Below are 15,174 nucleotides of genomic sequence, written 5' to 3' on the forward strand. Positions count from 1 at the left end.
TCTAAAACAAAAAAAATGGTATTTGCTAGCAACAACCTAATCGAAGTAGTCAATAACTATAAATTTGTCTGAAATCTGATTTAAATATAATATAACACCTATATATACATAAAAAATAGATTGAATCAATCCTTTTTAATGAATAGATCTAATCGCCTAAAATAAAATATATGTTCATTCAACATTTATTGAATTTGGAAAAGAGTCAGAAGAGATGATTTGATTCTCTTACTTTAAATTTTCGAACCAAGAGATCCATGAATCGGGATCCTGATACATATATAAACAAATGGTTCAATGAGAGCAATAATTTCCAGGAATATTTGGACCATTTCTTTTTTGAACGGAAGAGCCGTTTTCGAGTAGTGTTCGATCAGATAAGTATTTATCAATATTCGGTTTATTAATCTGAACTTATCAACACAAAGGGTTTGTCTAAGAAATTTCTTTTATTCTTGTCCAAGTCACTGTGCACAAGATTCTCAATTAAGTTGCCTACTAATCTTAAGTTGCCTACTAATCTTGAGCTTGTTATTTCAACTGATACAGAGCTGATATATGTATCAAAAATATATTCATATTGGATGTCGTCCACATGCTAATTAATTTGCAGCTCATCCTGTTTCATCAGCTGAGGCTGTACTAGGGCAACATCATATCTCTAGACTCTGATATAGCTTTACATCACAATCGTCCTTCCCAGTGTTCTCGTTTGTCAATTTTAAGTATCCAAGAAAGTAGTTGGTAATAAAATGATTTTTAAAATGTTATATATCTCAACTACTTAATTAAATTTAAATAAAATTTCTAAATTATCTTTAAAATAAATAGATGTATTTTAATTTAGAAATATATAGATGTCACTATTTCTGTGAATATTCACTAAAAAAGATAAAGTTAATGAAGAATATGATTAGAGTTAATAAGTAGGTTTTTAATTAATAATATAATTTAAAAATAACTATATAGGGATCAAAATAATAATTATATGATCAAAGTAATATTTATACAACGATTATCAAAATTTGGTATTTTGGTATTTTTAGTATCAAATAAAACTTGATTTTGCTTATTAATAAGGTGGCAATGAACCCAAAGAGATGAAGTCAGTAGAGAGAACATGACTAGTGTTAATAAGTAGGATTTAATTAATAATATAATTTAACAATAACTTTATAAGGATCAAAATAATAATTATATGATCAAAATTATATATTAAGTAACAAAATTGGTATTTTGATGTTTTAGTACCAAATAAAATATAATTTCATTTATTAATAAAAGTACTTCATAATCTACTTGAGAATTGAAATAAAAAAGGTATTTTTTTGTCCCATTATTATTCTTGAATATACCTGATTTTCTGCACAACATAGCCATCACCCCCTCTGTGTAGTTTAAGTAAGTCAAGCCAAAATTGATGATCAATTTCCAATAATCATAACAAGAATGGAGACTGCAGTGAACAGTAAGTAAATAGTTATCTACTCTATATAGCTAGTTTAAGAAATTTGAAAGTAAGACTGAAGTGCATGGTCATGGATCACGTGAAAATTTATATGAGATTACTTCTTCTATAATCTAGCCAGAAACATTTTACACGTAACGCCATTTTGGTCTAGTAACATCGGTACTGGCTGAGCTAGATAACTGACTGAGCTAAAAATAATTAAAAAAATTTGTCCGATGAGATATTTATATTAAGAAATAAACATACTGTATGTGTGTTGGTGGTTCCATTGGTGCCTTGCAAAGCTGCATCATTGATGCTCTATCATTGCCAACTAAGCATACCAGCTCACACCAGCTGGATACAGCACAGCTGGATACATCACCACCAATTTGTTACAATAATTTGTTAGGATCTGTTAGTATATAAGGATGAGACTTGCATAGTTTTAGTAGTAGTATTGTAACAACTATCATTCTCAATATTTTACTCTTTTTAGATAGAAAAATGTTCTTAATGTTCTTCTAGTTTTACATACAAATCTCCATTGCTGATCTATGTTAATGTTGAAATAAGCAAATTACAATATGGTATCAGAGCATGATTTACTTGTTTAGCGATGTTTCACATCAGGAATCTATCATCTTCAACATCATCATCATCTTCGTTTCACAGGTTCTATCTTTCTTGTTGATACTCGAGTTTATTTTAGATCTTAGATATGTGATTCACTGATAAATTCATACTCGAAACATGAAAACACATAGAGTTTGTTCACTACGTGCTGATTTTTTTCCGAATTAGTTTGATTCCTTAATTCAGTTCATGATGAAATTAAATTAGGATTTCTTTACAATTAGGGCTAATATCTTGATGTATCATCCTATGCTCATGTTACAAATGCGTACAGGTTATTTGCTCAAGAGGAAAGGCATAAGGAGATCTCTCAGATGACTTCTCAAACTGAAACATTGGCATTCTATTCAGATAGGAGAAAATTTAATGATCCTAAATCACAATTCAAGTCAACTTCAACTACTGCTGCTAACAGTTCTAGATCTGCAGGAACTTGGAATAAGAAGCCTGGTTCTCAGTACTTTTGTACGCACTGTAATATTGCAGGACACAGCCTTGATAGATGCTTCAAGGTTGGTGGTTTGTATAGTATCAATACACAAATATCTCAAGCTTCTAATGTGTGTTGCTCAGCTGTTAAGGACGATAAACTCTGGCATCCCCGTCTAGGGCATTTGCCTTTTTCCCAATTGAAATTAGTACAACCAAATTGTAATGTCAAAGATTATATCAATGATACTATATGTCAGATTTTTCCTGCTTCAAGACATACCCGTTTTCCATTTTCTCATAGCAGTATCAAAGCTTTGTCTTGTTTTGAATTGTTACATTTAGATATTTGGGGTCCATACCAAACTAAAACCCCTTCTGGTTGTACTTTATTTCTCACAATTGTAGATGATTTCAGTAGATTTACCTGGGTTCACTTGCTTAAAATAAATTCTAATATTGTGCGAATTTTACATGATTTTGCTGCTTATATGTTCAGAACCAGTTTCAGTCCTCCATTAAATCCATACGTACTGATAATGCTAAAGAATTTTGTGAGGGAGATTTGAAATTGTTTTGCAGTACGCAAGGTATTTTACATCAGAAGAGTTGCATATAAACACCCCAACAAAATGGGGTGGTAGAACACAAACATCGCCATTTATTAGAAATTGCACGTGCTTTGTCTTTTTAGTCCAAGCTTCCATTACAGTACTAGGGCGAATGTGTGTTATGTGCCAAATATCTTATCAATCGGATGCCTCTACGAAGTATTGATAATTCTTCTCCATATTTCAAGCTATTTAAAAAGTACCCAGACCTTGATAATCTTCGGACATTTGGTTGCTTATGTTACGTTTCTACACCTAAAGCTCATCGAACTAAATTTGATTCTCGTGCAAATCCTGGTTTTTTTATTGGCTACCCTGGAAATACTAAAGGATATAAGGTACTCGATTTTCACACTCAACAAATTGTAGTGTCCAGGGATGTTCTTTTCTATGAGACATATTTTCCATTCTTATTTCAATCTAATTCTCAGTCTATTACTACCTTTCCATCTGCTATATATTTACCACTTGTCACACCTGGATCATTTACTCATACTGAAATCTTTCCTGATATCATTTCTGATGATAACCACCCTAGTGACAATTTAGATCTCACAGTTGATCTTTCACCTGTAGTCAGTCCTTCTCAATCTGCAACTTCTGAAATTTCTGAACATTTTAAAATTTTTGAAATTTCTTTATTTGATAATGCTCAACGTTCACCCTTTCCTAGCAATACCACTTTAGTTCTGACTCTTAATAATCCCCAACCTATACGCCAGTCTACTCGTGTTCATAAACCTCCTGATTACATTAAGGATTTTCTTTGTCATATTGTGGCCTCCACACCCCATTGGTGTAATCTGCTCCAACATTCTTCTTTGCCTGGTCCTCATCAGTGTTTAATTTCTAAGATTTGTGATATTCGTGAACCTAATAGTTATCATGAAGCTTCTCTTCCTCCATTATGGACTGCTGCCATGTCTAAGGAGATTGATGCTCTAAACAGGAACCACACGTGGGATTTGGTTGATTTACCAATGGTAAGAAGGCTATTGGTTCAAAATGGGTTTTTAAAGTGAAACTTAAACCAGACGGGTCTCTTGAACATTGTAAAGCTCATCTTGTAGCAAAAGGTTTTAATCAACGCTTTGGTATTGATTACGAAGAGACGTTTTTTCCGGTTGTCAAGATGGCTACAATTCATTGTCTACCAGTAAGAAGTGGGTTTTGCATTAGTTAGATGTTAACAACGCATTTTTACATGGATACTTAAGTGAAGAGGTGTATATACGTGTACCGAATAACATCCCTAATCCCTTTAACAAGGTATGCAAGCTTCGTAAATCCATATATGGCTTAAAACAGGCATCTCAAGATTGGTTTGCAAAACTTCCTTTTACACTTAAGGACCGGAGCTTTGTATAGTCTAAAAACGACTATAGTTTGTTTATCAAACATTCATGTGATCTTGTTTGTATGGCCGCTGTTTATGTCGATGACATAATCCTGACTGGTACAACTACTCAAGCTATCATGGATCTTAAATCTCATCTTAATTCTGAATTTGGTGAAAGAGATATGTCCTAAGTCCAATCATGTACGAGGATTTAGGAATAACTTTTATGTAATCTGTTTTGATTTCATTGATATTAATAAAAGACTTGTTTTGTTTTTATTGCGGGCTCTATTGATTTAAATGTTTAAATAAGATATACCACAGTTTAGAGTAAAGCTTTTTATGGATTGTGATGAGATCATAATAATGAGCCTAAAAGATGATAACTCTAAAATTAAATAGTTCCTGGTCGTAGGATTACTAACTGGTAATTAATAATCCGCAAAGATCGGTACATACTATGCTTGCTTCATTATGAAGGATGTCTGTTCTCATAGACATTTGTGTGGTGACACTATAACTAGTATGTAGGTGCTTATTATAGAATAAGTTCATTGAACATGACTCACACAGCTGAACAACTGATGAAGTTCACTCACGTGTCAGCAGTTGTTCACATAGTGATAGTTGTACAAGTATCCTTAGACTTGAGGTCATCATAGTCATCTTGTGTACAGTGAACTATGCTTTGGTTTAGTTCTTAGTCTCACGGGACAATTATAAGGGCTCTACTGGGTATAGGAATTTGTACACGAAGATAATGTATGATCAATAAAGGATCTACCCCTTCCAGTGAAAGAAGAGAATGTTCAATGCTGATCCACTTATGTTAGTTCAGGAATCTCTGGCCAGAGTGAATGAAATTAGAAAGGAGTTTCTAATTTACATTAAATAGAACTAAGCATAGTGAATGGGAAAACAAGTGATTAAATAAGATAGGCTTGACACAAGTTCCATGCCTTATATATAATCGTGACATTGCAGGGTAGAAGGAATTAATTATATGGTAACTACTCACTGAATAGATTCTTGGTATTCTAAGCAGTGAATTCGTATTATCCGGATAGTCGCGATATGCTGAGAAGTATCCCTCACAATGTAGAATAAATATGATTAATTAATTAATCATATTTAATGAATTAGAGAATTTATATAAATAATGATAAAATAGTTTTATTATTATTTATTTCTACTACCGGCTTAATATTGAACCTACAGGGTCACACCATAAAAGAGAATGCTTTAATGGTGGAGGAATTAATTAATAATGGCTGATAATTATTTATTTATGAAATAAATAATTAATTGGCAAATTTAATAATTGATTAAATGAGATTTAATTGATTATAAATTAATTAAGAAAAGGTTCTTAATATTATTAATTAAGAATTTAATTTTTGGAAATTAAATCAAGAGAGATAATTATTTCTAAAGTGTTTAGAAAAAGGATTAATAATTAAAAGGTGTTTTAATTATTAATGAGAATAATAAAGGGTTAATAATAATAATATCTTATGGAAAAATTTTCAGCTGAAAATTTTGCCTATAAATATACTATTATAAACCCTATTTTTGCCTCAACCTAAAAATTTTACAAAACCCTAATTCTCTCCACCTCCTCCTTCTCCATTACATCGTTTTCTTGGCGGATACCGGTGGAGTGCTTCACACTTGAGGAGCAGCTACTAAGGATCTCCGCTCGTGGTTCTTGGATCGCTATTAAAGACCTCCATCTTTCCATTAACGTAAAGTTTCTTAAGGTAAACATACTGAACTACGAATTAAATATTATTTTTCGCATGGATCCTGCGGAGGGTTTCGGTTTTTTTAAGGTTTAAATTTACGTTTTCGTTGCGTTTATGTGCTAAAAACCCTTCAATGGCATCAGAGCTACTTGCGAAAAGTTTTTAATTCATTTATGTGTTTAAATTTTTTCGATATATGAGCATGTGCGTGATTCGCCATGATTTGATGTTGATATAATATGCTTATATATGTATGGTTTTGAATATATGATATTCATGTGAGTTGTATAATCATAAGATGGTTATTTAATCTGTATATATACTGATATATACATGATTTATGTTTGTTCTAATTATGAGAATCATATTAGATACGGATTCTGAATTGGCTGCTGCAGATTTGATGAAATCTGGGTCTGGTGTCCGATTTACGCAAGCTAATACCCTATTCCATAGGTAAACGAGCTTCTGAACAAAACTGATAGCCAAAGCTATCAATGACTCGTCTGTAAGGCGTTTGACGTCGTTTACTGCCCGTAAACAGTGATTCTTGTTTTTCTGATTTGATTCTGATTTTTCTGATTTTTTTCATATTTTTTTTATGATTAGATCATGGATAATATGATATGTTAAGATCAGATTATGTGTTTTAACATGCTTTTATGTGTTGTATGAGCATGTCGGATGTTTATGGCCTTTCGACCTTAATATAATGGTTTTGCTTTTAAATACGACTTGCATGTCGTCAATCTTTGTAATCATAAATCTCGAATGTAACTCGAGTTATTCTTGTAAGTTCATTAGATTAGTTTTACTTTCAATCTATGTAATGTAATTGAAGACTCAAGAAGGCTATCCAATGGAGGTAATACAAAGAAGAAGACGAGGCATACAAGAAGTCTAAACAAAGAAGAAGACTTATGTAATAAGTAGTTGTATTTATTTCCATCACCATATTAGATTGACCTTGATCTTTATCATGAGCTTGATAAAGATCACATAGGATGGGGCCATAACCAAACACATTTACTTTATTGCACTTTACATTTACTTGTTTATTTAATTTTACATATGAGATATATGCCTATGTTTACCATGCGATGATAGATTTAGGTGAACTTAAATCAATATAAGGCGTGCTCTAGACAATCTAGTATAGTGAAATTTTTTCATGACCTTAATATAAATATTATGAATACGATCATGAGATTCTTGTGTTTATGAAACACGTAATTGAATATGAATTTTCAATATTGAGAGAAAGGATGATTCTGTCAACAACAGATTTCTATCTGTAAGAAAGGGTTATTAAGTGACGCCTCTTGACAATGCTCCACCCGATCTGGGAATCATCTGATTATCGATTATTGATTTGAAATATTTGATTTAAAGGAAGAATCTCTTTATAATATGATTATGATTGTAACGTAATATAATCCCTTTAAAATTAAATAATATCATGTAGTAATTGGCCAATGACACAACGGGCTTGTGTCGGTCAAAGCCTTTCAACATGGTAGAAAGTAGTTCTTATTTTTGAATCATTGTCGTTTCGTGCTACAGCCGAGGGCTTTGATTTCGAAATAAGAAATACTTGTCTATTACATAGAGATGTGTACATTGAATTAGAATCTAAAGGTCGTTACGTGCCACAGCCGTGAGACGTTGGAGACTGATTCAATTGTACGAAATGTTGGGTTAGACTTGACTTAGAATATTGAGTTTGTCATGCCACAACCGTGACTCAATTATTCAAGAGGCTAAAATTATATTAGGGAATAACATAAGATGTAATTGATAAGAGTTGTCTGCCTATTGAACATCACATGACGTTTCGTGCCACAGCCGAGGTTGTGTGATGGAATGTAGGATCCCTATTCCCACTAGCATTATGAATGGTTAGTTTTCACTTAGGGGGTTGAATAAATTAGATAAACTAGTGGGAGACACTTATGAATAAAGACCCGATTCATATAGTATTTTGAAATGAAATTGAATATTTGCTAAGTGTTGTTATGTGTTTATCATTTACAGATTTACTATATTCGTCATGTCTTCTGCACTATCACTCCGGAGCATACTAGATGCTCACAAGTTGACTGGTCCTAATTTAGCTGTTTGTTTTCACTGTAACAAGTTGGGGCACTGGAAGAGGAACTGCAAGGTTTACCTTGCAGAATTGAAGAAGAAGAAGGGTAGTAAGACTACCGCTTCTGATTCAGGCATGTTCATGATCGAAGTTAATATGTCACTAGGTCAAATTTCTACTTGGGTATTAGATACTGCATGTGGTTCTTATATTTGCAATTCGTTGCAAGGACTAAAGGGAAGTAGGACTCTTGAAAAAGATGAGGTGATTCTACATATGGGCAATGGAGCAAGGGTTGCGGCCATATCTGTAGGATCATTTAGTTTACATATGCCTACGGGAAAGACTATTATTCTGAATAATTATTATTACGTTCCCTCTATTGTGAGGAATATTATTTCTATTCCTATGTTGGATTTGGATGGTTTTTCATTTATTATTAAGAATAATGAATGTTCTATCCTTAGAGATAATGTTCTTTATGGACGTGATATTATAAATAATGGTCTGTATGTATGTGACGTAGAGCATGATTTACTTCAGATTGAACAAACTAATAAAAGAAAACGAGATGATGAAAATCTGACCTATTTATGGCACTGTAGGCTAGGTCATATTAGTGAAAATAGACTGCGGACATTGCATAAGGAAGGGTTACTTGACCCCTTTGATTTTGAATCATATCCTACATGCGAGTCTTGTCTATTGGGTAAAATGACCAAATCTCCATTTAGTGGACATGGAGAAAGGGCTGCAGATTTGCTAGGATTGGTACACACAGATGTATGTGGACCAATGTCTACGCAAGCCATGGGTGGATTTTCATACTTCATTACTTTCATAGATGATCGATCTAGATTCAGATATGTGTATTTGATGAAACACAAGTCTGAAGCCTTTGAAAAGTTCAAAGAATATAAGTATGAAGTGGAGAAACAAACCAAACATAGTATTATAACTCTTCGATCAGATCGAGGTGGTGAATACTTGAATGGAGAGTTTCTAGATTATCTCAAAAAAATGGTATAATCTCCCAGTGGACTCCTCCATATACTCCACAGTTGAATGGGGTATCTGAAAGGAGAAATCAAACTTTGTTAGACATGGTTCGGTCCATGATGAGCTATGCGAATCTTCCAGTATTCCTATGAGGTTATGCATTGGAAACCTCAGCATATTTACTGAATAAGGTGCCTTCCAAATCTGTTCCTCAAACACCATATGAGATATGGAAAGAAAGGAAACCGAGTCTTAAACACGTTAAGATTTGGGGATGTCCAGCTTATGTCAAGAAAGTTGACCCACATAAGCTAGAACCTCGATCCGTAAAATGTAATTTTATGGGATATCCTAAAGAGACTTTGGGGTATTACTTTTACAACGATCATCGGGTGTTTGTCTCCAGACATGCTACCTTCTTGGAAAAGGAGTTTATCCTTGAAGGAAACAGTGGAAGCAAAATTGAACTTGATAAAGTTCAAGAAGCACAAACTACTACGGATCAAGTGGAAACACCTGTTCAGACTGAGCAACCTTCTGTGGAACAGCCCATTCGTAGGACAGGGATAGTGTCTCGTCAACCTGAGAGGTATTATGGCCTTGTCATTGAGAATGGCAATGAGTTGTTAATCATTGATGATGACGACCCTGTGACCTATAGTGAGGCTATGAGTAGTGTTGACTCAGAGAAATTGCATAGTGCCATGAAATCCAAAATGGAATCTATGTATACCAACCAAGTATGGACTCTGGTTGAGGCGCCTGAAGGTGTTAAGCCTATTGGGTGCAAGTGGGGTATACAAGAGAAAGATTGGAGCAGATGGCCAGGTGGAGACCTATAAGGCCAGGCTCGTGGCAAAAGGATTCAAACAAAGGCAAGGGATTGACTTTGATGAAACATTTTCGCCTATAGCCCTGTTAAAATCAATTCGGATTTTGCTTGCGATTGCTGCTTACTATGACTATGAGATCTGGCAAATGGACGTGAAAACGGCCTTCCTCAATGGGGAACTTGAGGAGGAAGTGTATATGACACAGCCAGAGGGTTTTCTTTCCAAGGGAAATGAACACCTAGTGTGTAAGCTGCTGCGAACCATATATGGTTTAAGGCAAGCTTCTCGTAGATGGAACATCCGTTTTGATGAGATAATCAAAGAGTTTGGTTTTATCAAAAACATAGATGAACCATGTGTCTACAAGAAGGTTAGTGGGAGCGCGGTAACATTTCTTGTATTGTATGTGGATGACATACTTCTTATAGGAAATGATATACTGATGCTACAATCAGTCAAAGTATGGCTATCAAAGAACTTCACCATGAAGGACTTGGGAGAAGCATCCTACATTCTCGGTATGAAGATCTATAGAGATAGATCTAGAAGAATGATAGGTCTTACCCAGGGTACATACATCCAGAAAGTGCTTAAAAGGTTTAGCATGGAAAACTCCAAAAGAGGTCTCATACCGATGAGCCATGGAGTGTCCCTATCCGAAAAAATGTCTTCTAAGACACCTGAGGAAAGAGAGCGTATGAGTAAGATTCCTTATGCTTCAGCAATAGGATCTATCATGTACGCGATGTTGTGTACAAGGCTTGATGTTGCTTATTCAATTATTGTGACGAGCAGATATCAGTCCAATCCAGGTGAAGACAACTGGAAAGCAGTGAAAAACATCCTTAAGTACATGTGAAGGACTCAGGACATTTTTCTTATTTTTGGTGGTGAATCTGAGTTGAAAATAGAGGGTTATACTGACTCTAGTTTTCAATCAGAAAGTGATAGCAAATCCATGTCAGGGTACGTGTTTACTCTGAATGGTGGTGCGATTAGTTGGAAGAGTTCCAAACAGTCTACAACGGCTGACTCCACAGTGGAAACAGAATATATAGCTGCAAGTGAGGCTGCAAAAGAAGCCGTTTGGATGAGGAAATTTGTTTCTGAGTTGGGAGTTGTTCCTAGCGTTGAAGAGCCTATTGTGTTGTATTGTGATAACAACGCAACAATAGCACAAGCCAAGGAACCTAGGTCTCATAAAAATTCCAAACATGTCCTGTGGCGCTTTCATCTGATTAGGGAGATTGTTAAAAGAGGAGATGTCAACGTCGAGAGAGTTGACACACATAACAACGTAGCAGACCCACTCACAAAGCCACTTTCTCAAAGTCACTTTGATCGTCATAAAGACAAGATGGGTATTAGATACCAGAGTGATTGGCTTTAGTACAAGTGCGAGATTGAAAGAGATATGTCCTAAGTCCAATCATGTATGAGGATTTAGGAATAACTTTTATGTAATCTGTTTTGATTTCATTGATATTAATAAAAGACTTATTTTGTTTTTATTGCGGGCTCTATCTATTTAAATATTTAAATAAGATATACCACAGTTTAGAGTAAAGCTTTTTATGGATTGTGATGAGATCATAATAATGAGACCTAAAAGATGATAACTCTAAACTTAAATAGTTCCTGGTCGTAGGATTACTAACTGATAATTAATAATCCGCAAAGATCAGTACATACTATGCTTGCTTCATTATGAAGGATGTCTGTTCTCATAGACATTTGTGTGGTGACACTATAGCTAGTATATAGGTGCTTATTATAGAATAAGTTCACTGAAGATGACTCACACAGCTGAACAACTGATGGAGTTCACTCACGTGTCAGCAGTTGTTCACATAATGATAGTTGTACAAGTATCCTTAGACTTGAGGTCATCATAGTCATCTTGTGTACATTAAACTATGCTTTGGTTTAATTCTTAGTCTCAAGGGACAATTATAAGGGCTCTACTGGATATAGGAATTTGTACACGAAGATAGTGTATGATCAATAAAGGATCTACCCCTTCCAGTGAAGGAAGAGAATGTTCAATGCTGATCCACTTATGTTAGTTCAGGAATCTCTGGCTAGAGTGAATGAAATTAGAAAGGAGTTTCTAATTTACATTAAATAGAACTAAGCATAGTGAATGGGAAAGCAAGTGATTAAATAAGATAGGCTTGACACAAGTTCCATGTCTTATATATAATCGTGACATTGCAGGGTAGAAGGAATTAATTGTACGGTAACTACTCACTGAATCGGTTCTTGGTATTCTAAGCAGTGAATTCGTATTATCCGGATAGTCGCGATATGCTGAGAAGTATCCCTCACGATGTAGAATAAATATGATTAATTAATTAATCATATTTAATGAATTAGAGAATTTATATAAATAATGATAAAATAGTTTTATTATTATTTATTTCTACTACCGGCTTAATATTGAACCTACAGGGTCACACCATAAAAGAGAATGATTTAATGGTGGAGGAATTAATTAATAATGGCTGATAATTATTTATTTATGAAATAAATAATTAATCGGAAAATTTAATAATTGATTAAATGAGATTTAATTGATTATAAATTAATTAAGAAAAGGTTCTTAATATTATTAATTAAGAATTTAATTTTTGGAAATTAAATCAAGAGAGAAAATTATTTCTAAAGTGTTTAGAAAAAGGATTAATAATTAAAAGGTGTTTTAATTATTAATGAGAATAATAAAGGGTTAATAATAATAATATTTTATGGGAAAATTTTTAGCTGAAAATTTTGCCTATAAATATACTATTATAAACCCTATTTTTGCCTCAACCTAAAATTTTTACAAAACCCTAATTCTCTCCACCTCCTCCTTCTTCATTACATCATTTTCTTGGTGGATACCGGTGGAATGCTTCACACTTGAGGAGCAGCTGCTAAGGATCTCCGCTCGTGGTTCTTGGATCGCTATTAAAGACCTCCATCTTTCCATTAACGTAAAGCTTCTTAAGGTAAACATACTGAACTATAAATTAAATATTATTTTTCGCATGGATCCTGCGGAGGGTTTCGTTTTTTTTAAGGTTTAAATTTACGTTTTCGTTGCGTTTATGTGCAAAAAACCCTTCATTTGGTATTAAAGATTTAGGAGCATTGAACTACTTCCTTGGTATTGAAGTGGCTTATTTACCTAATGGTATTTTTCTGAGTCAGAAAAAGTTTACCCATGAACTTTTAGACTCTTGTGACTTTGATCTGTCCAAGAAGGTTTCTACTCCTTTACCTCTAAATCTTAAACTCACTGGGTCTGATAGAAATCTCCTTGCTGTTCCAGAATTATATCGTTCTTTAGTTGGTAAACTTAATTTTCTGACAAACACTCATCCAGATTTGGCTTATACTGTCCAATCTCTTAGTCAATTTATGCAACAACCTCGGACATCTCATTTGTCTGTATTACTACATACACTACGTTATGTTTCTCATACCATTGGCCAAGGCATTTTACCGCGTGCTGATCAACAGATTAAGCTGCAAGCTTTTAGTGACTCAGATTGGGCTGCTTGTGTTGATTCTCGCAAGTCTGTCACCGGATATATCCTTCTTCTTGGTTCTTCTCCGATTACCTGGAAATCAAAAAAGGAAAGCACCATTTCCCGTTCTTCTTCTGAAGCTGAATATAGGGCCATGGTGTCTGTTGCTTCTAAAATAACTTGGATTGTTCATTTGTTGGCTGAACTGGGCGTTTCTGATCTTAAATCTGTTGTGCTTCATTGTGATAGCCAGTCAGCTATTCATAATGCCAAAAACCCAGTTTTTCATGAGCGCACAAAACATATCGAAATTTGATTGTCAATTCACTCATGACAAGGTTCTTGAAGGTTTAATTCAGCTTACTTATCTGCCTACCAAATCCCAGCTTGCTGATATCTTTACTAAGAGTTTGTCCCCTACACAGTTTGCTCATTTGCTCTCCAAGATAGGATTCCAGGCACCTTCCATTTCTGTACCTCATATCTTGAGGGGGGGTATTGGTGGTTCCATTGGTGTCTTGCAAAGCTGCAGCATTGATGCTCTGTCATTGCCAGCTAAGCACACCAGCTCACACCAGCTGGATACATCACAATTGGATACAACACCACCAATTAGTTACAATAGTTTGTTAGGATCTGTTAGTATATAAGGATGAGAATTGCATCGTGTTAGATATATTTGAGATGTCATATCTAATATGTTCATGTTTAGTTTTCAAATCTTAACAAACAGGAAATATCAGTATTTCCTGGAATCAGTACTTACTGGAAGTCAGAACTTAAGGATATCAGAACTTAAATTATCAGAAGATAAATATCAGAAGATGGATATCAGAACTTAAGTACGAGAGGACTTACAGTTAAGGAAGGAAGCTGATTTACAGGAAAGAAGATCGAGACTAATACAAAAGAAGATATGCATGGAAAGAGTTAGAGGACTGAAATAATTGTATAAGATATCTGATTGATATATTTTAGGAGACAAAATTATATTCCATATCAATTAGAAGTTATCTTGTAATTGTGTACTATATAAACATAGACATAGGTTTACACTATATGTGTTATCATTATCGAGAAGATCATACATTGTAACCTAGCAGCTCTCGTGATATTTGTTTATCACTAAGAGAGAACAGTTCCATTGTAACAGAGTTTATTATATCGAAGATATTTGTTTACTGTTACTTGTGTTCGAAATCGATTTGATTGTATTCTACACTGTATTCAACCCCCTTCTACAGTGTTGTGTGACCTAACAATTGGTAAGAGCCTATCTGTTAACACACATACAGTAAAGATCCAAACAATCATGTCTGAAGAAGCAGAAAATCCAACCAAGCCCGCCAAAACTGAGGAAACTCAAAAGACTCAAACCCAAAGTCGATATGAGACTATTAGGGTTCCCATACTGAGACCTTCTGAGTATCCCATATGGAAAGTGAAGATGGCTATGTTTCTGAAAGCTACAGATCCAGAATACCTTGACAGAATTAATGAAGGACCGCAGATGCCAACCAAGCTCTCT

At 34.3% G+C, this 15,174-nt stretch overlaps 1 protein-coding gene and 1 long non-coding RNA gene across 2 annotated transcripts; both read left to right on the forward strand.

The window, feature by feature from the left end:
* Positions 1-1,641: 1,641 nt before the first annotated feature.
* On the forward strand, positions 1,642-2,795 carry LOC141659184 (uncharacterized). The gene is made up of 2 exons (XR_012549659.1): positions 1,642-2,125; positions 2,361-2,795. It is a non-coding gene; the product is annotated as an uncharacterized LOC141659184 (long non-coding RNA).
* Positions 2,796-3,272: 477 nt separating this feature from the next.
* Positions 3,273-13,962, forward strand: LOC141661063 (uncharacterized). Its single transcript, XM_074468045.1, has 2 exons — positions 3,273-4,109; positions 13,327-13,962. The coding sequence occupies exons 1-2, from the start codon at positions 3,273-3,275 to the stop codon at positions 13,960-13,962; spliced, it is 1,473 nt and encodes a 490-aa protein (XP_074324146.1).
* The last annotated feature ends 1,212 nt before the right edge of the window (positions 13,963-15,174 follow it).

Source organism: Apium graveolens, chromosome 5, assembly GCF_009905375.1.
Source record: "Apium graveolens cultivar Ventura chromosome 5, ASM990537v1, whole genome shotgun sequence".
Taxonomy (NCBI): Eukaryota; Viridiplantae; Streptophyta; class Magnoliopsida; order Apiales; family Apiaceae; genus Apium; species Apium graveolens.